This window comes from Oreochromis aureus, linkage group 13 (genome assembly GCF_013358895.1).
Source record: "Oreochromis aureus strain Israel breed Guangdong linkage group 13, ZZ_aureus, whole genome shotgun sequence".
Classification (NCBI taxonomy): Eukaryota; Metazoa; Chordata; class Actinopteri; order Cichliformes; family Cichlidae; genus Oreochromis; species Oreochromis aureus.
In genome coordinates this window covers 25,625,902-25,653,637 of record NC_052954.1, presented here as the reverse complement: position 1 = coordinate 25,653,637, position 27,736 = coordinate 25,625,902, and the positions used below count along the sequence as shown (strand labels likewise).

The 27,736-nt window shown below is 39.7% G+C and overlaps 2 protein-coding genes across 8 annotated transcripts; one reads left to right on the top strand and one right to left on the bottom strand.

The window, feature by feature from the left end:
* Positions 1-1,976: 1,976 nt before the first annotated feature.
* Positions 1,977-12,522, bottom strand: synpo2la (synaptopodin 2-like a). The gene is made up of 4 exons (XM_031746793.2): positions 12,246-12,522; positions 8,903-9,054; positions 7,957-8,669; positions 1,977-6,447 (listed from the first exon to the last, which is right to left on the bottom strand). The coding sequence occupies exons 1-4, from the start codon at positions 12,345-12,347 to the stop codon at positions 3,812-3,814; spliced, it is 3,603 nt and encodes a 1,200-aa protein (XP_031602653.2). The 5' UTR covers positions 12,348-12,522; the 3' UTR covers positions 1,977-3,811.
* si:dkey-174i8.1 (arylsulfatase I) lies at positions 12,247-26,801 on the top strand. 7 transcript variants are annotated; one of them, XM_039621747.1, is made up of 5 exons: positions 12,273-12,321; positions 21,858-21,938; positions 23,214-23,456; positions 23,984-24,316; positions 24,400-26,801. In XM_039621747.1, exons 1-5 carry the CDS (start codon positions 12,302-12,304, stop codon positions 25,472-25,474), a joined length of 1,752 nt encoding a protein of 583 aa, XP_039477681.1. In that variant the 5' UTR covers positions 12,273-12,301; the 3' UTR covers positions 25,475-26,801. The 7 variants fall into 7 exon arrangements, with proteins under 7 accessions (XP_039477685.1, XP_039477688.1, XP_039477681.1 ...); XM_039621748.1 differs by lacking the exon at positions 12,273-12,321 and adding an exon at positions 16,059-16,103; XM_039621750.1 differs by lacking the exon at positions 12,273-12,321 and adding an exon at positions 22,785-22,839 and having other exon boundaries at positions 21,890-21,938; positions 22,928-23,456.
* Positions 26,802-27,736: the final 935 nt, after the last annotated feature.

Genomic DNA, 27,736 nt, shown 5'->3' with positions numbered 1-27,736 from the left:
ATTTTACTTTATATATTCTAAGATATTTTATAATGCACGATTCTGAAATGTAGGAAAGCCATCAGACATTGGGTTTTTGACATCAATACAAATGCCCAATATTGTTAGTTTCCTTTATCTCTTAGGGTTAACTTCCTTAAATATTACCCAGGTCAGCTTTATATCATAAAGGCTTGTTCAGGCTCTTCTTCATAAAGTCTTGATTTCTCATAAATTTTTGGCTCATCTCTGGCATCCAAAATCTAAAGAAAATTATCTATTTTTATCAAAATGATCACTGCAGAGACGTGCTTGTAACAAGTGACATGTTTTCAGTCTTTCTTCGGACCAACTGAGGTCTTATATTTAAATAACAATGGTCACACTGTTTAAAATTTGTGTTTTATTTTTATACATACCTCGGTATACATTTCATTGTTTCATATGAAATGTAGAAATATCCATGTCCCTGCTCTGATCAATTCAAATGACAATTCAACGAAGTATTAAAGGGAAAGCACTAAGATATGCTGCAGATGTTCTATTACTAGTACATCCCATGGAAAACACTCCACGGGATGTTTTCTGCACATCTTGAAATAGAAACTTTCCGTAGGCCCCTTTTTTAATGTATCTTTTTTTAAGTAGGTAAATTAAGAAGCAACTCTTAATTACAGTAGGGACCTGGCAACAATTCATTTTCTTTATAAATAAAGAGTATTATGTTTGGATATTAGCTGCTCTATATATAGCCTCCCATGTGAGTATGGGGCTTGGCCATTTTTAATGCACTGTCAGTGTACACTGCAGCCCCACAGTGCCACTTAGTGGCAAGTGTTCATTTAGGCAAAAAAAAAGAAAAGAAAGAAAAGAAAAATACACTGACACACAGTACAACCGTATTACATTATTACATTACATTAAAGTCAAAATGTATACATGGATATACATTTTGAGTTCCAGATATAGAATCACACATTCTGTGGGTTGGGAAATGAATACATGGCATTAAACAACAAGTTTCCAATGATAATGCACTTTTTGAGTATTAATTTTTAATCTTACTAACAGAAAAAAAATGAAAATAGTAATAGTTTTTTTTAAACACCAAACCACCCCTGCCCATTTTATATATATAATGTCCAGATTTAGCTCACTCCTACAGTCTTTACTGAAAAGTAAGAAAGTAAGACAAAGATTTGTCAAGAAGATGACTCAGCCTATCGGAACTGCAGAACTAATAAATCACTAAATCTTCACAATTTAGCTCTATGAAATATGTCAAAAAGAAGCTAACTCAATCTCAAACAACCGCTTCAACATTTGTGTTTAAAATGAGAAAAAACCATTAGAAAATACAAAGAAGGGCATTTTGTATGTTATAAATTGTACTGACCAGCTATTTCTCCAATATGATGATATGATACTTAAAAGTTTAGCCCATACTGTAGTTTTTGAAGTTTCCTCCTGTGAAATATAGGATGAAACATCCAAGGTTTCAATGCTTATGTCTGTTAGTCTGTCACATTAAATTGATGGAGTTTTGTTACTCTAGGATATATCCCATAATATAGATGTGCAGAGCTGTTTATAGAAAAAAAAGAAGAAAGAAATTACACTTTGGCTTTAAATTGTGACATTTGGAGTGGTTGCACATTTGATCTACCTACAATTTTTAACAATGCTTAAATGTATTTTCCAGCCCTGAAAATTTAATGTGGCTAGCTCCAATGTTAGAATTTTGATCTTTATCCATACTTTAAGAACTCACAAATTATTCAGAAGGTAGAATTTTTCATGGCTTTATTAAATGTGATAAAGTTGTTGTACAAACAAAAATCAGCTGATTCTACTCAAGTTAAACACACTCACTGATTTTTCATAGAATGACCCAATAGGTTCCTTATGTAGAAATATAATTCATATTCTATTATATTATCTGAGTTACTATTTTTATTATTGAGCTACAAACTTATGTAATTCATAGAATTAGTCTGAAGTAAAAAAAAAAAAATTCTCTGCACTGGCAATTATTTTTATCTTTTAATCCTTTTTTAATGTTTAAACTAATATACAGTTACATTTATTTCATTGCTCAGTTACAAGTAACATTTTTGCATGCTTTTTGTCATACATTAAAAGACTAACCAACAGAGGGCAGTATAAAATCAGACATGTCAGACAGCTGGAGAGCCTTTAAGTCTAATTTTATTCCTCTAAAAATATCTTGTCATCTGTCAGTATAAACTTCTTCTCAGCAATAATAACAAACATTTTTCACACTCATTATTTAATTCATGTACTTTCAGAAACTCACACTGTACACCTCAGCATATCTATATCTAAGATCTAGTTTTCTGTAATCATAACATAATGAAAACAAGAACAAGCTTGAAGAGAAACTGTATTTTAAAAAGGGTAAAAAATCCAAAAAAAAAAATTCTACCAAGAGTACCACAAATATAACACAACAGTCTTTCTGTGTTTCTTACTTGTTCCTTTAACATATCCAGTCATTGGAAGCACATATTTGTCAAACATATTTCTCCTTACGTTTTAACAGCACCCATTGTTATTTAGAACACAACAGCTAAACCTCTGTGCTTCTGTCCAACAAACTTCATGGCTCAAACTTTCCTGGTCATTCTAATTTAATTTCTAGAGGCTGTGCGGTATCAAACTAAGAGACAGAAGTCTTACTTTGATTGTGACCACTTCAGTGAAATGGCAACACCAGAACTGTGACCCCATTATTCCTAAATATGTCCTCGTTCCACAGCCACTCTCTTTCCATTAACCCCTTCAGAAGGGCCAGTGCTTCTCTGTCTATCTACTTCCCCTTGCATTCCCTCTGAATAAATTACAACTTTACAAAACAAAATACACATTTCTTCATCTGTGTTATTTGTTTAATAAAAGTTACGAATTTACATATAGTTGCAAAGTTCACACTGATTCTAAGGAGACTCTGGTGTGTCTAGGTGGTAAATGGAAGCAGTGATATCCAGTAACAAGTGTTCATTCAGTGACAGCCCAGGCACTTGTTGTATGTGACCTGGGCTAAAAAGATAGCATTTCTCTCTAGTTATAGTGAGTAGAGGTATCTGACTCATTGCAAGAGCAAACCTTGTCTTCACTTATAGATCCTAGTGAGCTGAGGTGTTTAAAAAACAGCCATGCACCATTTAAACACCCAGAAAAAAAGAGTTTACATGACTGAATAGGGCCAGTACTGTGAATTACATGTTATTAGATCCACCTACTCCAGTCTACATCACACAACATATAATTTTAGTGGTTTGAGCTTTGCTCATAATGGCATTCATTCATTCATTGTTCACTTTTCAGACATTTCAAGTTTCAAAGAATAATTCAGTACAGGCTCTGATTAGACGGGTTTTCCGCTAAATTAGTAGAAGAGATCTCCAGAAGCCTTACACAAACCTCCCCCAGGACAGGCATATGGTGGGCTATACAGTGTATGGCAATATAGTTTAACACTAGTGTGACTCATTTAATCTGTTAGCAGCAAAATAAATGTGATAAGCAGCACTTTGAGCAAAAAAAGATCTATTGTTCTCATTTAACTGAACTCACTTGTTTTTTATATTTCAATTTCATACTCAATTGCCATTTTATGTTACTTCAGCTAATTTTTGCAGCTGAGTCCTGATCTTTGCCCAAGAGTTTCCCAAAGCATAAAATATCTTTAACTCCATGTTTTTTCTATCAACCAATTAACAAAATTGTCAGATATATTTCTGTCCTTAATTAATTAGCCTTTTCATGAATATGAAGATGTCCAAGCACGGTACTGACTGCTTCATTGCCCTTAGATTGCCCCTGGCCTCCAGACACGGGGCTGAACACCTCCCTTGGTGGCTACAAAACGTGGTTTGGGTGCCTGTACTGGGTTGGACTTGAGTGGAGGCAGAGAGGCAAGGATGCTTAGCTCAGGAGCACTCTGGAACTGTTTGGCTGACTGGAGCCCAGTGGTATATGACACTGGAGCATAAGGTGTTGGGACTGCAGGGGGCACTGGGTTTGGAATGGGAGTGGCAGAAAATTTTGGAAGGTTGGGTGGTCCAGTTGGTTGGGACAGAGGTGAGGCTGGGGTTGGTATACTGTCTGGTGCTGTTGTCAAGGCAGAGACTGGAGTTGGAGTGAAGGTTTCAGGAGGTGGGGAGGTCATGCCAGAGTGAGTCAAACGTTCTCCAAGTGAAGTGGCTGAGCGTGGTGCGAGGACTTTGGGAGCGAGAGATGGACCAGACATAGGTGTAGGTGTGGAGAATCGTTTGACCTCATAGACACGGGCTGTTTTGAAAGGGATCTGCCTTGGTGAGGTCAAGGAGCTTCCTACCATTGGTGGTATGTAGTCACGCTGCTGGGCCTGGTAAGAAGGCATAGCTGCTAGATTAGCAGCGCTGCCCCCATAGTTAAACATGGCAGAATTGAGCTGATAGGGTTGCCTTCTCATGAAATCCAGTGCTTTGATGCCCTCTCTTGGAGAGCTTCCTCTACCCCTGTTGTCTGCCTTGTTTGTTTCTCTCTGAGGGCCAGTAGGGATAGATGGGGCCAAAAGTGGGTTGTACCCAATTGGGGGCGGTGCACGGACATTTGGGGAGTATTTCCATTGAGAAGGAAGTGAAGGATTGAGGGAGGAACCAAGGGGTTGTGCTGCACTGTGCATTGCCCCTTCCTTCTGGTAACTAGTCTCGGGTGGAGTGTCCACTACATACATACCCATACGGCTCTGCCTTTTCGCAAACAGTTGGGCCCCCTTACCTCCTGCTTGGAGAATCTGTGGAGCTTCGTGAACAACTCGTGGCTTAGGTGCCACTGGAGGAGGCACCTTTCCTATGCTAGCCTCATCGCTTCTTATTTCCTCAGAATCATCAAAGATATTCTCGTTGGGTGGTTGGCCATAGTTGTGTCGGCTGGATCTGTCATCCAGATTCTGCACCATAGACAACAGTTCAGGATTGGGGGATTTCTTTTTAACATCTGGCACATTGAACATTGGTTTGGGTTTCCCACTACGCCTTCGAGCCTCAAGCAAGATTCCTGTGCGACCTGTTGGACCAGGAACTGGGGTTGGAGCTACAGTTTCAGGCTGGGAGACCACTGACACTTGAGACAAAGGTGCAATTGAAGATTGCAGTGGTAGTTGAGCAACTGGTGTTTGAAGTGGAGACACTGGGAAAACTTGGTCAGCTGAGACAGGAATTTGGGATGTAGGTTGACCAGGGGCTAGAATCACTGGTACCTGTGTTGCTGGTGGTACTGATGGAACAGAGGCTGGAGTCACAGTTGGAAATGGAGCCTGATGAACAGTAGTCATTAGTGGTGTTGACTGCACACAAATAGAGAGGGATGGAGGGTGATAGGTAACAGGAGTTTCTGGCTTTGAGGCCAAGGAACTTTGAAGTATGGAAGATTGTGGCGAGATCACTGATGAAGTACCAGGGGATAGCTGTGAAGTTCCTGCTGTATTGTTAATGTCTAGTTCAGATGTAGTGGAAAATGCTGGTGGCACAACAGCTGTTGAGGCAGGACGCTGGGTTGTCTTTGTGACAGGTGGCCGGAACGTCACAGGGGCAGTTGCAGCCCGAATGCTGATAAAGCCAGGGGTAAAAGGACGTGCTGTCCTATTGAGAACATTACTCACAGGTAGTTCTGGCAATGATGTTTCGGCTGGTTGACCAGGACTGGTCAGAATGGTCACTGAGGCAGTAGCTGGTTTGGGTGCCACTGGTAGAGATGACTCCTCCATGCTAGCTGTGCTGACTGCAGAATAGGATAGGTCTCCATTACTCATTCCACGGGCTGCAACAGGAACTGGACCTAGGGCTTGTGATAGCATTGGTTGTGCGGATATAGGTCCAGGTAGTGTTATGTGCTGAGGTTGTAAGTTTGTTTGTACTTGTGGCTGTACTTCTTGTTGTGACTGATACATCTGGGGTATCTGAGGTTCCTCATGGACTTGGGATTGTGGAGGTACTTGAGGTTTTGCTGCTTCTACCTTCTTGGCATGCTCAGCAACCCTTTTTCTCTGTTGATCAAATAACTTGGCACCCTTGCCCACAGTGTCACTCAAACCTGGACTCGGAGCGTCCTCTGCTCCATCCCCACGACCTTCAGTGCCTGCTGTTGCCCTCTTTTCCAGCATATCCAGATAGTCGCTGTCCCAAGTTGGGTCAGGAAGTGATGAAAAACCTTCCTCATCAAACTCAGATTCACTGCCAGGAAGTACCCCATCCTCCTCTTGTGAGTCCTGACACCTGTCCTCATCAACACTACCAAAGCTAGTGAGTGTGTACTTCTTGGAGCGCTGCCTTCTCTTCTTGAACATTAACACACCTTTTGAGTGAGGATTAGGAGCATCTGTCAGAAGAGAGGCGATTGTTCTACACTTGGTTTTGGCTTCCTTTACTTGTTTGTCTTGCAGTGTATCCCCTCGGTTCAGTTCTGCAGGATATGAAAGTCAAAACTATTAGAAGTTTTTATGCAGTGGCATAATGTAAAGTAAATCTTAGGGTCAGAAAAGGAAAAGATTTAGCCTTTGAAAGAATGAACTCTGACATAAGCTTCTAAACCTGTCCTGTCTGCCTGTCCAACAGGCATCCATCTCTTAACTTGCCACAGTAGCACTTCCAGGAAAATTCCACACAAGCTTTGAGCTTATCACATTAGCTAAGGTGAAGGATAAATTTGCACATTATTAGGGTCATGTACTCTGACATCTAACTTTAATCAAAGTATTTGCAGGCTAATGGAAACTTTCATGTCATAGGTGACTGGAAGGAGAACTTCAAAAGGCATACATAACATATCCTTTAACTTGTTATGGTATTAAACAGATTATCATAGGCAACCTAATTCTATTACCCTGGTATAAATGCCACATGAAGGGGAATTTTAATTTGTTTAGGACATGGCTCTTAAGTAGGACATTAGAATGTCAGTGATGGCAAGGAGGAATTTCAAGAATCAATTAAGGATGATGGACAGAATGACAAGTTTTAGGAAAGACTGCTTAGTCATTTTCTGTGCTTTCATCACTATCGCATATTCTTAACCTTTCTTCAAAGATTGTGAAACTATTAAGTCAAGGTTAATGTAAGCACATCATTCTTAATTGATGCATTTTGAAAAGCATAAAAATTCATTTGCAATTTTAATAAGAACCAAAGTACATTATATTGAGAATAAATCACATATTATTGTTCTTTCAACATATAGTAAGAAAGAAAAAGTGAGAAAAGAGTAAAGGGGATGAGAGCAGCAAAGGATATTATCCTCGGTTTGCCACCTGATATCGAAAAGCAGTTTCTGCTGGTTTTCCAGGCTCCTAGGTTGATTGCTGGGGTTTTTACATAACTGGAGGAAAATACAATAAACCATAATGACTATGCCCTGTTTAACAGATTTGACACCCACCCACTTTGAGCTACAAACCTCAAAGAACACTTATGTGTGGCTAGTTTTGCTAATTGTCATATTAAACAAATCACTCTGGACACATTAGTCTTTTTGATTAAGCTCGATTAAGCTTCATATCACGCTATTCCAACAGTATTGGTACAATTAATTTTGGTATCAGTGATGTTTCCAGAGTATCAATGGACATAAATAGCTAATGACCAGCTTTAAAACTCAGCTAGTGACTCTAGGATGATTGTAAACAGGTACCATATATAGATAAATACTGTAGTTCAAAAACTGATCTGTGTTAGCTCCCTAAAGTGCTGTGTTAAATCAATAACTGACCTCTCTTGAGGCACTGTTTAGAAAAAGGTAAGGTGATAGATGAGTGTATTTGTTTGATTTTTAATTTGTGGAGATAACCTAAAATCCTGAAATCATAATAGTATCATAATCATAAACTCCCCAAAATCATAATAGGTACTGATATTTATTTAACTTTTGCATGTGAGGCACAAGTTGATCCCAGTGGCCTTCTCCAGCTGTACTTACTGGCTTGCTTGGCCTTTTCCATGTAGGTTGTTGTAAGCTCATCATCAATGGGTTTATTCACAGGGCCCACCATGGGCACAAGCTGGTTACGGGAGCCAAGCATCAGAGCCTCCTTTGCCCTCTCAGGGGATACCAGTGGCACATTGGCAGGCTCTAAAAAGCCACTATCCTCCTCTTGCCCTGCATCCCGTGGCCCTTGGTCATCTGCTGAGGATATGATAGAGGAAGTCTCTGTTGATGTCTGAGAAGACCACATTCCTGGACCAGGAGGTTGGTAAATCACTTCCCTTCTAGCCACCCCTGGCAGACCTCCTCCTCCATTTCCCTCTCCACCATCCAATAAACGGGGGTAAACATGTGCATCTGGAGCACTGTCATAGCCACTCATTTCTGATGTCTCCCCACCCTCAGGAGAGGTTCGTCCTGTGGGTTTCCCAGTGTTGGAGTTGCTGGGGCTTCGGCGTTTCTGCCTGCGTTGTCTCTCGTAACCTGCCACATCTGCATCACTATCAGTTTCGCCATAGTAAGCCTCACTCCCAGGTGGCGATGTCAAGCCACTGGTTAGGGTGGAGCGGCTACGATGGACTTCACGGACAGGTGCATGGTGAGGGTGATTTGGTGACATAGCTCGCAGAGCAGCACGGTACTCTTTGTCTATTCGGGGAGATGGCGCTCGGGTCACAAGCACCACAGACTGAAAACCAGCAGGTGCCCTGAAAACAAATGCAAAGGGTAAAGTAATATTAATGTCAACGAGTACCTTTGAATGTGATATCATAGCTTAATTTTTTATATTTAGTATACGCTGTTTTCTTGTTTTTTAATTAATTTTAAATGCAGGGCAGCAAGTATCAAGTCAGTGCATTTTACGCTTTTCTTTATCCATTACAATGAGCTGCTGATGCTTTAAGATTAGGAAGAGTTTACTTTCTTTTGTAATTCTGACCTTTTGACCCGGATGTGTAATATCCCAGGGGAACTGTCGATGAGGTTCATGGCCTGGGCATGGGAGAGTGTTGCACATGGCTGCTCATTGATGGAGATCAGCTCATCAGCCTCCCGCAACCCAGCCCTGCATGCCTTGCTGCGTTTGCGCACCTGCATATAGGCAAAACAAGTTAAAAGCTGAAATACTAAAAATCATTGAAAATCTGAGTTTTTGACTCGTTGTATGAAAAAATATTGTTTCAGTCATTTGGTACAAGTCCCCGATAACCTACAAGAAGAGACATCCAGGACTATTTAGAATAGAATAGAACAGAATACAATAGAATAGCCCTTTATTGTCATTGTACATGTACAATAAAATTTTATGTCTTAAGTCAGGTATAAAGGCCTTGCAAGCAGAAGTTTTTAATAAGAAAAGGATGAGAATAGACTTCCTTAGTAAACCTTCCTTAGTAAAAGGAAGTAAACTTCCTTTCTCTGTTTTAAATTAATAGTGATTACATGCTACCAACACAAAATCCCTTTACTGTAAAATAGCTGTTAAATATTTAGAGTGTGCAGCTGTTCATATCCTGCTGAATGATGCCATATTTACTTTTTATTGTTCCAGGATTTTATCAAATGAAACATAACTTGATGCCAAGTCTCAACCCTGCCACCTTACTTTGAAGGGCTGTACAAGTTGTATAGTACAGAGTTGTGATAATATTTTCCCTGAGGATGATCAGTGAAATACCAGCTTTTGTAACACTTTTGATTAGAAAATGAAAAAAACAACAGAGCTATGCTGCTGTCTTGGATTGGGTTGTGATAGTGACTGACAAAGACAGAGACCAGATTTTGCACTGACAGCTCGATCTTGCTGCAGACATATGCCACATATTACAGCTCGAGTGGAGCTCTCATACACACTTTAACAAGGAAATGCCAGCCAGAAGCCATCTTCATTTGGTGCTTTGCTATTTGTGCCCAAGGTCTGTCAGGACCGTGGCGTTTTGCCCACTCTAAACTGCCTCAGGTCTGTGCAAGCTATGTCGACATGTCACATAGTAAATCTAAAGCAGAGGCCTGAAGATGTTCCTATTTTTTAAGCTAAGAGTGCAGTCTTGATTACGCTCTACGAAGGCATATATGAAAGAAATTTTTAATATTAGAATTAGTAGACGGAGAAGCATTGCTTTGGTCACCTTAACTAGTTTTCTTTCCAGCTATTCTAGTTTCTCTGTAATTAAATCCCATGTCCCCATTTAGCTAAGCCTTTTAAAATGGTCCGTGCTTACTTGTGGCAGAGGATGTCAGTTATTCATTCACGCAGTCACTTTGTGGCCACAAATCATAACAGTTATAATAGCCTTACATGCGTGCACACATTCACCACATGGGGAAGTACAAAAATACACTTAAAGTCATATAAATAAACATAGAAGCATGCGCATGCTGTCTCAACGGCACAGACCCAGGACTGACACACCACCTCTTTTCAGTGCAGCCACACACTGCTCCACCTGTTTGGGATGATATAGTGTGAGACCTGACAAGATTACAGCTTCCTCCTCTCAGGGGTGAAGGAGCACATTGTTTTAGATGATCAGACAGAACCAGCTGTCCACCTTCGTAAAGGTGACTTGGTGTCCCGAGGCCAGCTTGTCTACATATTACTCTTCATAACTCAACAATGTAGAATCACTCGTGAAGAAATATTAAAAGTTTACTTAGACAATTTAAGCCAGTAACTCAACTGTGAAAGATAATGAGTTACAGTACAGGTATATATCAGTGCATTATACAAATAAGGATGCAAGATTTATTGCACAGAAGAACTGGCTATTAGTACCAGCCTTTTCAAAGATACTAACATTTGAAATTTTGGGGAAATGTGAAAAAACAGGATATAATACAATTTCCCTGACCTACTGTGCCAAGCAGATTCCTGTATTTTGTAATATGGAGATCATTTTTTAAAAGAGGGGGGGGGAAAGCTTCATTTGAATTAACACCATGCCATATGTGATGTCAGAACAGCAGCAATCCAGAGTAACAGATGTTAAACGATTAGTAATTCTTTTTGATGTGAACCTACAAGGAAGTGACGATTAGCAGCAAGACGATTAGTGCATGTTCAGAAATAGTGTATGAGGCTAATTTTTAAATACTGAGCTGAAACATACACCTTGGCTGACCTAGAGACCTGATGCTTCTCAGCTATAAATAGCCACCTTCAAAAGTACTTCTGCTCAGTCAACAATTATGGAAAGTATGTGTGGATGAATCTATTTTTCATATTATGCTAATATACATTCATAAAGTGTGTGCAATATAATGTGTTCAATACAAGCAAAGGTACATATTAAGTCAGAAAATAAAAAGAGAAGCTTATATCAGAGGTGCTATTTTTTAAATACTTGGGAGCCAAATTAATCCTTTTATCCAGTATATGTTCCCCATCTCATATCATGCCACACTCTGAAATCCTAAATGGAGATCAAGACTGAAATTTGGACTGCTTCATTTCTGCCAAGTGTGGGTACCAAATTGTTGCCCATGAAGAATTTGCTTTTGGAGAGTAAAATGAGCTGAGTGACTCCATGTGAGAATTCTAAGGTTAAATATTTCCTTTACCATCAGTGGACTCAAGGAAATATGAATATTTGACTAGTCTGCAATTCTCAAAAATGTAATAAAGATTTTTCTTAACATCATAAATATCATTGTGGCTTTAATATAACATACACCACACTGATTTCAAGATATAACCTGAGGTCACTACATTTTGCTTACTTGTATGTTTTTCACTCTTGTAATTTTACTTTACAATAAAAAACCAACTGAACGTATCCTTCAAGATTATTGGGTGTGGCCAGATTAATTGAAGCATTTCTTCAATGAAATTATGATGTCGTTCAGAGCTGTAGGGCACACTGTGGTCAGCAACAGAAAAAAATATTTTCTGCAAATGTTACTTGATTTCTGGGTTACTATCATTTGCTATAATGCTGAGCTTAACAGGCAAAGCAGTCAGAGGAAGATATGCAACAGGGTGGCCTAGCATTCCCACCTATCTGTACTTGAAGTTCAAAGTTCAGCCAATCAATCATCAGTACAACTCTGCATAAAAAAAAGTTCTCAAACAAGATCATGACTCATATTCAGGCCCCAAACCAACATTGAACACTGCCAATGTTCCTTTAAACTTTGTTCACAGCTCTACGAATCTCTACACAATAAAACTCTGTTGCTGTTTCCCTTCTGCTTGGTGACGCTATTGACACTGTTTTGTTCTTTTCACTGTTGTCTTAGCAAACTGTGAAATACTGGCTTCTGTGCTGAGTGACTCGCCTTACCTTCGCTACCTGGAGTGGTTTCTGATGTTCCACGCCTCCCTGGAGGCGAAACCCCCATGGCGCTCCACCAGACAATGTAATTATCACTTCCTCTGCAACCATTGTTCTTCTCTCTGGATCTTCTTTTTTATCTTTTCTTGTTTTTTGTAGTTATTTTCTTTTCTTCTAAGGTTTTTAATCATTCATCTGAGGGCCCCCCTCAGTGCTTTGGCCCCAGTCAGGGCCCCATCGGAGAGCGCTAGCCTGCTCTTCACCTAGTACACTGTCCGGGTGCTGACTTCCCTCTGAGCTCGCACTCACACCTGAACACACAAACATGCAAGCACACACACACACGCACACACACACACTTCTGTGTGCCCACCCATACTCCGTGTGAGCCAACTACCATCGCCAAAGGAAAAAGAGAGGGAGAAGGAGAGAGAAATATGATGGGAGGGGGTCTGTGTCTGCTTACACAGAGGAATGCCTGCCCCAAATGAGGGAGGGGAGGGTCCAGCTCAACACTTGTCCTGTCACTCAGACCTGTGCCACTGGGTGCTGTCCTATTTTTGAAATAGGACGGCACCACCACCTTCAATGCCTTGCCTGCTCCTCTTCAGATCAATGCAAAGTTACCATTCAGAACATCCAAATGCCAGTGTTTCATATCTGGCATTTGAGGTCGGTAGTAACCTTTAGCAGAGTCACTCTCCCATCTCGTGGCAGCTTTGCCATGAGTGAAGACACCACTTATGATTAATTACTTTGATACATTTTTTTCTGCTGAGAAACATTATCCACGTAGACAGTAAGTGGAGATTGTGGTGCTGTCAGTCATTAGTGCATGCATTCTGCCAGATTCTCTGGAAGCATGCAAGGCTGTCATCATAGAGTCTTTGGAAGAAATACTAATGCTCTGGATGAAGAATCTGCATTGCTACACTGAGATTTGACCAAAGTTTATCCACAAGAATTCACATTATTGACTGAATGACACATACAGAAGTATCACATGATCACATAATTGCTTAAAAAATCAAATGAAAAAGTTGTTTTGCTAAAAGATTTTTGGAACAGTTTGTTGTTAACAAAATTAGAGGTAATATAACGCCTCTCTTTGCAGGCAGACATGCATCCCAACGCATGTTTACTTTTATGCACATCGATCGGTCACAACTGGATGCCACATTCATACACACAGCCAAACTCTTGGATATGTTGGCTGCTGCAGATAGTCTGAACAAAGACATTTCACACACAAACCAAGCTAAGAGACCGGACGTCTGAGAAGCTGTACCTTAGTGCACAGTGATGCTTTGTGCTAAACGCTGCTGTCACAAAGTGCCGTGAGTGGCACTCAGAAAATCCTGAATCAAGTCGATTGTAGAAACATAACTCTACACGGGGGGAAGTGCTTTTTACCAGATTTGGCTATGTAATGTTTATATCCAGTTTTTATGCTTTTTAAGCATTGGTGGTATGTTTGGTAATTATTAATACTCTAAGTCTGGCCTAAAGCGACAGATGTCTTCATAGTGTTTTTTTGAACACTGAACACGAGCCACAAGATGAAACAATGACAAAAGGTTTGATTTTAAGTTAAGGATGATCCAGAGTAAACTTGCTCCCCTTTTTTTGCATTGCTTGTATCTTTTCTTAATTTCAGGTCATTTTAATGATTTAATCTTAAACTTCATCTAATTAAAATAGATTGCATTAAAAGAAGTTCAGTGCATGTAAACTTGTTTAAATTATGTTGTATTGTCCTTTGGGGCACTGACAGACCTTTTAAACCTGTTGATGGAGGGTGACTGATCCTCTTGCAAGAAAGCCAACACTGCTATTATCAATGTGGTGGGAGGTTACCAATGATAGTTGCTCCCTTTGGCAGCCTTGCTCTGCAGCTGTTTCCAGACCTCAGGATAGTAACCAGGATCAGTCCTGGGTCAGCCACTGAGAAAAAAATGTCACACTGTCTTCCTAGAGCCAATGTCAGATCTAATAGAATACCACAGTTAAAGAAGGTACTGAACAAGCTGATACACCGTATTTTATTATTTTTATTTGACGCATTAGAACACTGGGAAAGTGTGGTATTAGTGGGACCTCTGAACCAACAGTTGGAAAGAGTAGTTGTGGTAATTGCTCCCCCTAGTGGTTAAAAGCAGGCTTGCTCTTAGCGTCCCTGAGTTTTTACATAATTTCACAGTTTTAACGGTAATTTCTGTCTCTTTTGAGGTTAAAAAAACAATATCGTTACATAATTTTAGATGTAACAGAGACATTTCTAATACCATCTTTCTGGAAAATAGAAATTCTCCAATCCATATGAATAAAAAAAAAAACACTAATATTGGTAATAATGTCAGGAAAAACTTGACGGATCTCTGACTGTCTGAGAACTCAGACCATTTCCAGACACTCTCACAGATCAGTGAGAAATGTTCGAATACAAAAATACATTTGTGATATTCTATGACTGACTTGCACAGTTAAATAAACACAGTGTGTCTTTGCTGAGAGGGACTATGTCTCTGCTAAACTAAACAAAAACACTGCAGTGTGAATAGTTGTGGTTTCAGTTAGAAAACCTGCATAAGTCAGGAAGAGGTCTGCTCAGTCATTCTATCCAGGACAGGAGCTGGCTGCCTGGAAGCATGTTTTTTTTTTCCCTTTTTTCCCCTTTTTTGTGGACATGGGAGAATTTCTAAATGATGCAGTGTCTTTGTCCCGCTCATGTTCCCTTTGTTAGTTTGTGTGTGCCCATCTCTTCTTTCAACATTTCTTTCCACTTTTTTTATTGTTTACCTTTTCTAGCATTACACTTCAAAGAGCTGCAAACATTTTCTCTGTTCCCTGCAGCTTGTTTTTCTAATAAATAACTTCTCTGTTGGCCAACTTGCCTTGCCAAGAAGAATTTGATAGACAGATTGGTGGAGTAGCAGCAGACGCAGACTCTGCCCTTTAACTGTGGCATCTGTGCCAGGATGGCAGATACTGCCAACCAGTCACTGCCAGACCTTCGCCCCAGCTCAGATGGGGTGAAAATGAGATTGCCATTCTAATAAACATGTTGTAAACTGAGCTTTGTGTAATGTCAAAGCACAAGTGAACATTCTGGATGTGTTTTATACGGAAAATAAGAGATTAGTCTCTCTTAAGTAATGAATATTTAGACTGCTCAAAGAGACAAAAATGAAGGGGATAGCGTGTCATAGTGGCGGGAATACAAGCATTAAAAATTAAATTATCATTTTAAACCTTCTGCTTTCAGAAATTGATTTCTACAAAACAGCTTTAAAGAACAGACTGTGCTCACCATCATACCTTACCCTATCATTCAAGTTTTAAGAGTCTCATATTTTTAAAATCTCAAGTTAAAAAGCTGGAGATTCCCTGTGGTGCAGGAATAATTATATCATTCTTCAAATATCCTAATAAAATTTGTTCTTTGAATTAATTTGATTATTTAAGCATTGTGGTGAAGGCTGGGTCTGTCCTCTGTTATTTTGGTCAGCAGGCCGGTTTTATATACTGTATATATATCTTTGTCAGTTAAATTTACATCATTTTGAGGTCTATCTTAACTGCAAAGTCATTTTAGGTTGGATCTGTGACACTATTATAGGGATATCTTTTAACTGTATTGAAAAGATTTATTTTAACAATAATTTGTTGCTTTAATTGCAGCCACTTACTGACTCTTTTACTCTGTGCCTCTAGCTTTTTTTCCTATAATCCTGAACTCCTGACCCCAGTCTGTGACAGACTGCTGCATCTCTCCCAGGACTCCCACTGTCCTCAGAGAGATGACTCCTGTATCATCTGCTTCATAACACAGGTGGCCCCTCTTAACCTCCTTGTGCTGTCACACCAGTGAGTCACCCAAACAAATACATACACACACATTCAATGTCACCCAAAATAACGGTGCAGACCATCTGTCCTAAAATATGTTATACAACAGGTCACTCAAACTAAGCTCTGATTGGTCAGAAAATAATACTTCAGTTCACTGGTTGCTATGCAAACATGGACCTTTCTGTATAAGAACTTACTGTATTTCAGGTGGTTTTGTCTTAAACCAACCACTAAATAAATAAACAGTCTTTACCATTAATGATGCTTTAATGTCCTCAGCAAACCTTATATTACTTATGTAATTGTATGGTACCTTAATTACTCCCATAATAACCAGGAAAAGTGCTTTTTTAAATGTTTAAAATGTAGTAAAAAGTTTAACAAAGCCGACAGTCTATGCCAATACTGAACTAAAGGTTAAAGTGAACAAGCTACATGTTACATACTCTCGGTGCAAATGTGTTGCTGGTATGTTTGCCATAATCACAATCTTTGATCAGCATATTAGTACTCTACAGTGTATGCTAATTAATAAAGACAAATTTTTTTATTCCACTTATGTCGAGGGAGAACATGACTGCCACTGCAATCATTGCATGTTCCATTCAATAGCTCTAAAGAAAAGTCAATACAAATGCCAACCTGCTGGTAGCAGGATTCATCATCTAGTGATATGATTATTTTTTACAAAATGCTGGTCAACCTGCAAAGCCTCAGCTCTTTGTAATCAGTCCAGCACTGAGAAAATTGAGTCTGGACCAAAGTGGTTAGGTGATGAATGTAGTGACATTCATATAGCACTTTGTTAGTTTTACTGATGACTTAAAGCAATATGAGTCACATTCATTCATATACTTTATTCTGTGCACCTGGCACCTCTGTCTATCCCACACAGATGGAATTGGGAAATTTAGGATTTGGTTCTTGCAAAAGAACACTTCGACATCTGGACCATAGGAGCTCAGACTCAAACCACCGACCATGGTGGCTAGTGAGCAAGCCACTCTGTTTCCTCAGTCACAGTTCTGGACCTAACTGGAATAACTAAAGTGTCCTGAATATTTTGACCATGAACATCTTCATAGGATAAATGAAGTTGTGGGATAATGAGTTTAATGAATTGTTCTTTTTCACGTAGATTTATGTTGAATTAAGGCCTTAATGGCAGATAGTTTTTCAGTTACTTTACAAGACCGAACCTGTTTTAAACTCTGAGTAATCTGATAATTGCAGCTGCTTCCAGGAATAAATGCTTAGCCAAAAACCGCAACTACCTTATATTTAGATAAGCACGTCTTTCTCTTCCACAGCATGTCTTTTATCCTGTCTTCCTTCTCTCACCCCAACCGGTTGCTGGTTGCTCATATGGGGTCATATGATTGTTGGTTTTTTCTCTGTATGTATTATTGTAGGGTCTGCCTTACAATATTAAGCAGCTTGAGGCGACTGTTGTTGTGATTTGGTGCTGTTTAAATACAATTGAATTGAATTGAGTTGAAAGAAAGTCTGCATGCTTGTTTGCAATATTTTCAAGGAGTATGGCGCTTTGTAATTATTTATTTTCTTGTATCAGGTATGTATTATTTCTTTAATCCTCACGGTGGCACTCTCCACTGACTGTATCACCACACAGCTTGTGTAGCTCATTTTTGTTGAGTCAAAGCCAGCACTCATTCTCCTCGAGGGAAATGTCTGATAGGAGGGAAAGGTCCAGGCTTTAAAAAGGACGAGGAGGAGGACGCAGAAAAGTTTAACCAAAGTTTGTGAATCTGACATAAGGCCACCAGCATCCTCCATGTGGGTGGTTTGTTTGATGTGATGAGCCTGAGTAATCCTTCAACCCCTCAGCCTCTTCTTGTCAATCCATCACAGTGTAAGGTGAGGAGAATAGGGAGTGGATTGAGTTTCTGCTGGCTGCAAGATGATCCTTGAGTATTTGAGGAGCAGCAGAGCCAGGGTTTCTGTCAGTGTCACCTTCACGGCTGGTGGGAGTGACAGTGTTTGTGTGTTATCTCAGAGCCCATATCTGCCAGCTCCACTGGTGTACTGAAGAGGCAATGTTTTGATCACTTAGGTTTAGATGGCAAATTCTATGTTTATTTTGCTATGTGTGTCTCACTTTAGTGACAAGTTTTGATAGAAAACACCTTAAAACTGTATATGGCACAAAGCTTATTAGACAAAAGTTCAGTTATAATTATTAGCTGCTATTGCAGTAAGTTAGCCCTCAACTTTGGTCCAGACTGATATATATTTTGAGTACAATGAAGGATGGAGCCTACTGTCATATTTAATTTTTCATGTAGCACCACCATAAGGTTGACACTGTTATCTTTTACTGAAATGCATTGGATTGCCAATAAATTTGGTACAGATATCCATGGTGCCCTGGGTTTGAACCCTAACATTAATAACTGCTTTTTCTGTAGCGCCAGCAGCTATAGTCAAACTTTTCACTTATTCTTGATTTATCATGTGAAATATTAAATTGCTTCTCATGCTGAGGTTTATTACAGACATCCATGCTGCCATCAGGATATTGGCAATAACTTTGATGCCCATCTGGCTTCCTCTAATTTTATCAACTGGTGAAGGCTTCAGATTGTTTAATACTTTGTTTTATGATCAGCCCACTCACTAATGTCAGTAAGTTACTTTGTGAGATGCCTCAAAGTGAAGTGATTTCCCAAGGACCAGCTAAAGCTGGGGATTGAACCTTCAAACTCTGCTTGGTTGTAGAATATGACCCACTCTATTGTCCGGTCGAGGAAGTAGAGCGGTCATAAATTTCAAGGAAAGAACATAGCACATATATATGATATGTTAGCATTTGGTTAATGTTATGTGTCTGGCAATAACATTACTCACCCATGATTTAAGAAAAGACTATATATAAAAGACAGATAGATCCAGTTATAACTCTATTTTGTTTGTGGACTTGAGGTTCAAAGCTTTAAGTTCTGTATTTTGGCCATTGCTGTCTTGGTTCTTTAAATCTGGATTTCTCAGTTGAAGACACTACACACTCCTACAGTAGTGATTCAGTCAATTGTAAGACAGCAAACCTTAAAGCATGGCTTGCTTTATTGTTTATTTTCCTCTAGAGGGGATCATAATGTACAAGAATGTGCACCCTGCTTGAATAAAGACAACTTAAAACTAGAAAAAGACATCATAAACTAATCCGTTTATGATCCCTTTTGCTAGTTTATTTAATCAAGGCTGCATTCAAAATTACAAATATATAATAAAAATCAGAAACTTAAATTTGCACCTAATAATGTACCAAGTCTATACTATTCCCAGAAAAATATATTTTAATACATTGTATAATTTACTTACATAAATTGTTTGCAAGCACAGAACACTATAAATATCCAACTCAGTATACAGAGCTGTACTGACATGGCTGGACAGCGGCTGGGGAACTGAGAGCTAACCTCAAAAATTTTTCAGTTAGTGTTGTAAATAAAAAAGTTTTTAATTTGCCAGAAATAATAATTTCTTTCTTTTTTTTTCAAATTTGCAAATCTTAAAACAGGTCAGATTAGGAAACATGACTCATATAAACATGTCTTTAACTTGCAACTACCTCAATGGAGGTGATACGTAATGAGCTAAGTAGCACATCCAAAAAGACACATATTGGAACACATTCAAAGTTATGTAGAACATATCTGAGTATCTAGTTTAAAGACACTCAGTTGATTTGCATCTGAAATTATAGGATTTCAGATGCAAAACAAATGAAAATATTTTTTTAATACAGCTGGACTTTTTTCCTAAAACATTTTACTTGTGCCCTGTGTTAAATCACTTAGTATTACCTTTAGTATTAGACCCAGAGGCTAAGGCAGTCTTTGCTTTTAGCTCTAGTTCGATCTCCACTAACACCACAGAGAATTATATGGCTCAGCTGCTAAACAAGCAGAGATTGTTTGCCAGACTAAAGCAAAACTTCGTAACTGGTAGCTTGTAGTCAGCTGCTAGCTAAATCAATTTCAGCTGTTTTGAAAGTGCCAGTGCCAGGATGCCACACCTGATTTTCATGTTATGTGGACTAGACACATTTCTGTGATAACTTGATAAAAATAGCTTTCTAGTTGTTGTTGTTTTTGCACTGCAGCAGTGCTAGTAACCGAGTTTTAAATCATAATTCAGACCCATCAAAATGCAAAATTGTGAGTTGTAGTTCTGATTGCATCTGCAGATTTTAGAGAGCCAACATTCCATTTTTTTTAATATGTCATCTGTAAGTTTCATTTACATGATTTGCCCTTCACTTGCACTGACGTCATTCTACTGAACCACAAATGAGCGTATATATTGGATTGTGGATTTGAAATACAATAAAGAGTCTCAAGTGCCTAACTTTTAATATAGAAGGCTCTCTATGTTAGATGATGACTTCAAAATGAAAGTCATATTCAGACAGAGTTACACACATACACACATTTCCTCACCTTAGATCCAGCTTAAGAGTGTCTCCAGCTCAAGTGAGTCACTTATTCGTCGTCATGAATAAATCACAGCAACTCCTACTCCCTTCTACCCTGCACCACTGCCTTTTCCAAAACACACCCGCATGCAAACACACACTGTTAAAACACACACTGGGTTTGCATGGTTTGCTTGTTTTACCTACACACCGAATTCCCCAGTACTGTCATTCAGAAAGGGATTTTTCCCCTCACTTAGACATTATTCTTGACAATGCGAGTCCTGAAAAAGTAAAAGCGCCACCTATAAACTGAGCCTTTTTGTAGATTAATGTTTGTTTTATTTTCGTCTTTCATCATTGTGGGTCTTTAAAATGCACTTCTGCAGCCCACATAGTATGTCGAAAAGAATCTATAACAGCAGTTTTTGATAGCACCATGTCTTTTTGTCTCCTCAGACAGCTGAGGAAAGAGTACAATCCCTTACTGTCTACTCCTCAAGAAGACATTTGTCACTTTCCATTTTTACAGCCCCTTCTCCTTCTCGTCTCCCTTCTCTTAGTGGTAGAACAGAGTTCATGTCGTCCTCCATTTCCCCGAAACAAACTGATGGCTACACCCAGAGACCTCGACGTACACACACACGAGACAAAGTGACTGCTCCTTTTATGCCACTTTGTTTATCTTGTACTCTTAGACACTGAAGCTTTTTCTGCCCACTGCTTTTCCTTTTTTCCCCCCCTCTTCTTTCCTGTACCCCTCTTGACACTTTAACTTTATAATATATACTCCTTTGTTTACATGTTCACATTTCCCACTAATCATTTCATCATTCTTAGTGAAAGATGATACTGACATAAGAATGAGGAAAGAATCTCCCCAGTGGATGCTTCACTTTCAGCGTGGGTAAAAAGCCTGTGAAATTACATAAGTTGGCCTCCATACGTTAGGAAATGGACTCGTATGTGAGGCATTGATTTTCTCTCAGCATTGTGGGGTGCAGATGCCAGTGAGGTGAGCACAGTGGTCGATAAATATTCTCATCACAATTCCGGAAGCTTTCCGTTGGCCGGATAGGTTTCGATGCCATAGCAGAGGCAGTAACTGTTAACAGGTATTAAATGAGCTGCGCCAATCAATGAAAGAAAAATTAAAGAGGCTAAAGGATTTGTAGTGTAATTAGGAATAAACAGCACAGAAAATAATATAAATGTTGGCTGGAAAGTTTTAATATAAGTTTGGGAACATCAGAGTAGTTCAACAATAAGGGTCACCCACTGTAGTGAAACGAATAATGTTCATTTCTTCTCCGATAATGAATTTTTTGCAGGGTTTATGTCCAAAAGATGGGTTACAAAGTGGCTTGCAACTGCACAACAACTGTGGCCAGGCCAAAGCAGCTGAAACAGAGGTAATAGATGTTTGACTCTTTGCACCTGCTTTTGATAGATTAGCTCGCTGCCAGCTCAGTACAGCACAAGCCAGAAGGATGTTGCTGTTTATTAAAGAAAAAAACACAGAGCTTTTATAGTGAAGTCATTTTACAGTCCAGCACCGGTAACCAAGTGTTTTCCCGGCGTGGCTCTACCTGAAGGAAAGAAAAGTATTTAAGTGTCAAAATTTGAATTTCGGGTCAAGAAAGTGCATCGTATGTTTTGCATTCTGTGTAAATCTTCCGTGTTCCTGCTGTCAAAACACAAGTTCATGTACTTTTTTTCACAGACTTGTGAAAAGACATCTTGTATGTGCGTGACATAGAGCAGCTTGAGTTGGCTAAGGCTGCTTGCAGGATTCACTTTATTAATGATTCTTCTGATCCAGTACACGTCCTCATTTGACAGTCTTATAAGTTAAACCCCTGTATAAAAAGTCAGAATTAGTGTCACTCTTTTTTCTTTCTTTTTTTTTGCTGCTGTTCCTGTTTCATCACCAGTATGGCTACATATACTGTAGCCCAAGCTATCCTCTTATAAAAGTGCCACCTCGTCACAGTAAACCAAATTGTTGTACAGTTCTTACTCTCATTTTTTTTTATCTTTCCGAAAATCTTTTTTTTTTACTATTGCTTAAACTCTTGGTTGTTTGACATAGTTACCACTGAACATCTGTTAGGTTTATGGTTTGTACCTTTAATATTACCTTAATGTAGTTTTGCTTTAAGTATGAAAATCATGATTTGCAAGCTAAGAACATCATGTCTGTCTACTTTGTCTGAGTAGTATATTTGCCTCTGTTTCCTTTCCCAACATCTTCCCAGCAATCTTATAGCACAGCTGAAGCTACTTAGGAATCTAGCGAGGCACTGTAAAAAGGTAAACCTCTCTGTCTCTCTCTCAAACTCTCACCTCTGCCAGTTTCTTGCACCTCATGGAGACAGACTTTTTTCTCCACCCACCACAGAAGCTGGCACCAGTTCAGCTCCAGCTTAGAAAACCAAGAATAAGCCCCAGAAAGAGAGAGCAGCCCATACTTAATGGATAGATAAGACTTTTGGACAAGCTCTTTGAGACCACAGATCTGCCCGTTCTGCAAATGTGATCTGGCTGGAGATTTATTAACTGCAGACTCAGCAGAAATACGAAGAAAAAAATCAGCTTTGAGTAAATATTAGTTACAAGGCATTTCTCGAGATGAGGGGAAGAAGCTCTTCGTTTATTCTTATGATTGGTGCGACCTTGTTCTTTAGCCTTGCCTGTCAGGATGAAGACACGTTTATGGAAAGTGTGAAAACAGAGGAGGTTGAAAAGCCCAGGCCACCTCACTTTATCTTCATTATGGTGGACGACCAGGGCTATGGAGACATTGGTTACCACGGCTCAGACATCCACACTCCAGTATTGGACCGGCTGGCAGCAGAGGGGGTTAAACTGGAAAATTATTATGTCCAACCTATCTGCTCACCCTCTCGCAGTCAACTCATGACAGGGCGGTGAGTTTCCTCGTTACATGATTATTCAGGCAGTATAATTATTCATTTACAGCTTCTGTTTGCAGCTGAAGTAATCAATCATATCATCAACAGGCTTTTTGTCTTGTGGTAATGAAGTACCATCTGTGTTTATATCAAGGAGCAAAGAGATTGTTTGCCTTCTGAAATCCACTTTATTGGAATTTTGATTGATCATGTTGGCTATAAAAGGAGACGTGATTCTTTTTATTGACTTTATATCTCTTAGCTCTTACTACATTACAACTAAGGTGTTTTGCTGAAGTATATGATATCATATATATATATAAATATAGAGAGAGACAGAGGGAGACAGGGAGAGAGAGAGAGTATCATATATAAACTAAGACTTTAAAAATACCCCACCTTCACTACAATGGTGTGTAGCAGTCTATGAGTATCCAAAGGTGCAATACTGGTTACACAACCCTTCCCAGTATTGTTTCATAATATATGTAGCAATATACTGTAACATCTTTTCTCACACTCTCCCTGCTCAATTTTGCCAGCTACCAAATTCACACTGGACTTCAGCATTCAATCATCCGCCCACGTCAACCGCTGTGCCTGCCCCCTGATAGTCCCACCCTGCCAGAGCGTCTGGCTGAAGCTGGATACGCCACACACATGGTGGGTAAGTGGCACCTGGGCTTCTGCAGGACAAGCTGCTTGCCAACAGGACGTGGCTTTCAGAGTTTCCTGGGCACATTGACTGGCAGTGGAGATCATTTCTCCTATCAGAGCTGTGACGGGGCAGAGGCTTGTGGATTTGACCTGCATGATGGAGACAGGCCTGCCTGGGAGATGGCTGGAAACTACTCCACTCTCCTCTACATAGACAGGTAAGTATCCTGGTAAATGTAAAAAAAGATCCTACAAAAATACAGTCATTAAATTCTTTTAAATCTTCCATTTGTACAACCAGAGTGAAGCAGATCTTGAAGAGACACGACCCACATACACCACTCTTCCTCTATCTCTCCCTTCAGGCAGCCCATACACCGTTGCAGGTACCAGACCATTTTCTTCACCTTTATGATTCCCATCGCAATCGTCTCAGGCGTCATTATGCAGCCATGCTGAGCTGCCTGGACAGCGGGGTTGCACAAGTGGTCCAGGAACTAAAGACTCAAGGGCTCTATGAAAACTCTGTACTCGTCTACTCTTCTGATAACGGTGGGCAGCCACTCTCTGGGGGAAGCAACTGGCCACTGAGAGGTGGCAAAGGAACCTACTGGGAAGGGGGCATTCGGGCTGTGGGCTTTGTCCACAGCCAACTTCTAAAGAAGAAAGGTATAGTAAGCAGAGCACTGATTCATGTCTCTGACTGGTATCCTACTTTACTGGGGCTTGCTGGAGCCCAGCAGTCCCACCATGGCCTTGATGGTCATGATGTTTGGGGAAGCATCAGTGAAGGTCTTCCCTGTCCTCGCACTGAAATTCTTTTCAACATTGACCCAGTTTCTAGGAAAGCTGGGGAACCATATGACAAGGCATTGATACTCAATGGCTTTGGGATTTGGGACACAGCCGTGAGGGCAGCATTGAGGGCTGGTGACTGGAAGTTGTTGACAGGAAATGTGGGTGATGGGGACTGGATACCACCACAAGCACTTCCTGGTGGTCCAGAACGTTGGAAGAAACTTGAGAAGAGACGCAATAAGCTGGTGAAGTCAGTGTGGCTTTTTAATGTCAGTGCAGACCCGTACGAGAGATATGATTTGGCAGAAGCTCGTCCAGAGGTAGTAAAACATCTGATGACCAGGCTGGCAGAGTACAACCAGACAGCTGTGATGGCCAGGAATCCACCAGATGATCCGATGGCTGACCCAGAGCTCCATGGAGGGGCATGGAGCCCCTGGCTGGGGCTGGAGGGGGATAATGAAAAGGAGGAGAGCAGGAAAGAAAAGATGATAAAGATTAGGCACTGCAAATTATCTAAGTTAAAAGCCCTCTTCAAAAAGGTGGGATCACGCCTGCAGAGGAAGACCTTATTCTAAATGTTTCTTCTAGTAGCATTAACTGTGCCAAAGGTTCAATAGTGCCTCAAAGAAGCTAGGAAGTGTTATCAACATTTTAATTACTGTTTTCTAAGGACCACAATCATAGATGGAATAAGTTATCTATCAAATGTTCCTCTCCTCTTTTCAGTTCAGTTCAGTTCCCTTTTAATTATATAGGACAAATTCACAGTAGTCACCTGAGTATTCTGAGTATAACATAAGGTAAAGACCCTACAATAGTTTCGGAAAATAGAAAAAAATAGAGTACAAACATTGGTCATTTGAGGGCTATTTGATCTGAAAGTGTCTTCCCCTTAAAGTATACTTAGTGTGGGAATGAAAAATAGAAAAAATATAGACAAGCAGATATGCACATGGGCCAGATAGACTAGACAGACCTACAGTCAAATACTGAAGGTCGGCAGATAAACAGGCAGCCTGAAAGACAAAGCAGACAGGACCGTGTGGCTGGCTGAGCAAGCTGACTCACTCGCTGTCCTGCGGCCAAACTGCAGCAGAGAGACTGTGGGTCATCGTAGGACTGCTTAGGGAGCAATGTGCGTGTCACTGTGCATGTATGCCTGCATTCATGAACAGTTCGATTATTAGACATAGAGATGGAGTGCGTGCATGTGGAAGTGAGGCCTGTGGTGACCTCTCAATGTCTCATCTCTTAATCATCTGAGAGGACCCTTTAAGGATGCCACAAAAACACCCACAGGGCTTGTTTTTGTCAAATGTCACCTTGTTCTTTTGTTCTTAAGGGTTATACAGATTCTCTTCTGCTTAGAGTATACCCCCATGCCTTACCCCCACACAGTGTCCTGTCCCTGCAGCAAACAAACCAACAAAGACTCCATAGCTGTTGCTTTTCTAGACTTTTAAATGTCACTTAAACACATCATTTTTTGAGTCTTTTAAATACTTTGACTTGAATTTCATTGTTTCAATAAAATCTTGAATAAAGAAGAAAAACAAGAAAAAATGCTGCAGGGATACTGCAGATTAATTGTTTCTTGCATCTTAATTGTGCTCACATCCAAACCTTAAAAATTAATCTATCACTAAGCATAAAATTCAATATGTGTGTTTAATTTATACATGAACATTTACTAGACCTGTTATTTAAATTTCAATGTATATGTATCTATTTTTTTTTCTCAGTTAGTGCCAAACTGAATCATACTGTCTTAGAAATGAAGCCAACCCCAAATGTGGGCAGAAAAGCTATTTTTCACGTCCATGTGATGCTTGTTATGGCTGTTCTGTGAAAAACATATTTGTCATTACAAACACTCTGTATCTTTATGCTTGTATTATGTGGAAGACCAAAGATGATTATCAGTAAAAAAATGAATTTGTAAAACCTTAGATTATGAATCTTTTTCAAAATTCTTGCTTTCTGTGTGGACTCTGCACTATGGTAAAGATGGTGGTTCTTGAGCTTAAGGGCAGTACAGGTGTGTTTTAACAAAATGTTAAGGAGGAACGACTTCATCACTGGTCTTAGAGAAACTGTTGTTCTTTCTGAGAAGGGTTATAAGGCTATTTTCCAAAAAAACAAAGATGATTCACAAGTGGGAAACATTCAAAAGAGTTTCCAAATTTCAACTTTACCTCAAGGTCAGACTGTGCAATGCACAGAAAATTGCAGAAAACCCATCTCCGACTCTACAGTCCTCAATCAGCGTGTTTAATGTTAAAGTTCAGAACAGTACAAGACTGAACAAGTGTGGCTTTCTTGGAAAGGCTGCCAGCAGAAAGCTGAAAAAAAAGAATCAAGGTTTTGCAACAACCCAGTAAAAGTAAAGACCTCAGCCTAATTGAAATGCTTTGTCAGGACCTTAACAGACCTGTGCATAAACAAATGCCTGCAAAGCTTATTGAAATGAAGCAACAATGTAAAGATGAGTGGGCCAAAATTCCCCCATAACAATGTGCAATGCTGATAAAGTCATACAGAAAATAATTATTTCAAGTTATTGCTTACAAGATACTGAATCATGGCGTGTACTCAGTTTGTACTTTGACTCAGAGTGTAACTTGCATTCTTGTACTTAAGTATCACCAGTCAATAAGGTAGAAGTGGACCAGACCTTTGTGGCTCACTCCTCGTGTCTACTTGAAACTATATTTGTACACGTGTCTGTGATAACAAGGCTCCCGGTCAAGTTGCATTAAAGGTAACAAAGGCAGTCTGAAATGTAAAAATCTGTGTTATAGTAGTGTTGTACATCTCAGATGCAGTGCTAAATAAGG

What these genes read in the sequence shown, in the direction of transcription:
- si:dkey-174i8.1 (XM_039621747.1), top strand. Translation starts at nt 12,302, where the DNA reads ATGGCGCTCCACCAGACAAT. An exon ending in CCAAAGCAGCTGAAACAGAG is followed by an intron (nt 21,939 to 23,213) that starts GTAATAGATGTT and finishes CTTGTTCTTTAG; the next exon opens with CCTTGCCTGTCAGGATGAAG. An exon ending in ACTCTCCTCTACATAGACAG is followed by an intron (nt 24,317 to 24,399) that starts GTAAGTATCCTG and finishes TTGTACAACCAG; the next exon opens with AGTGAAGCAGATCTTGAAGA.
- synpo2la (XM_031746793.2), bottom strand. Translation starts at nt 12,347, where the DNA reads ATGGTTGCAGAGGAAGTGATAATTACATTGTCTGGTGGAGCGCCATGG. An exon ending in TTACACATCCGGGTCAAAAG is followed by an intron (nt 8,670 to 8,902) that starts GTCAGAATTACA and finishes ATTTGTTTTCAG; the next exon opens with GGCACCTGCTGGTTTTCAGT. An exon ending in GGAAAAGGCCAAGCAAGCCA is followed by an intron (nt 6,448 to 7,956) that starts GTAAGTACAGCT and finishes CATATCCTGCAG; the next exon opens with AACTGAACCGAGGGGATACA.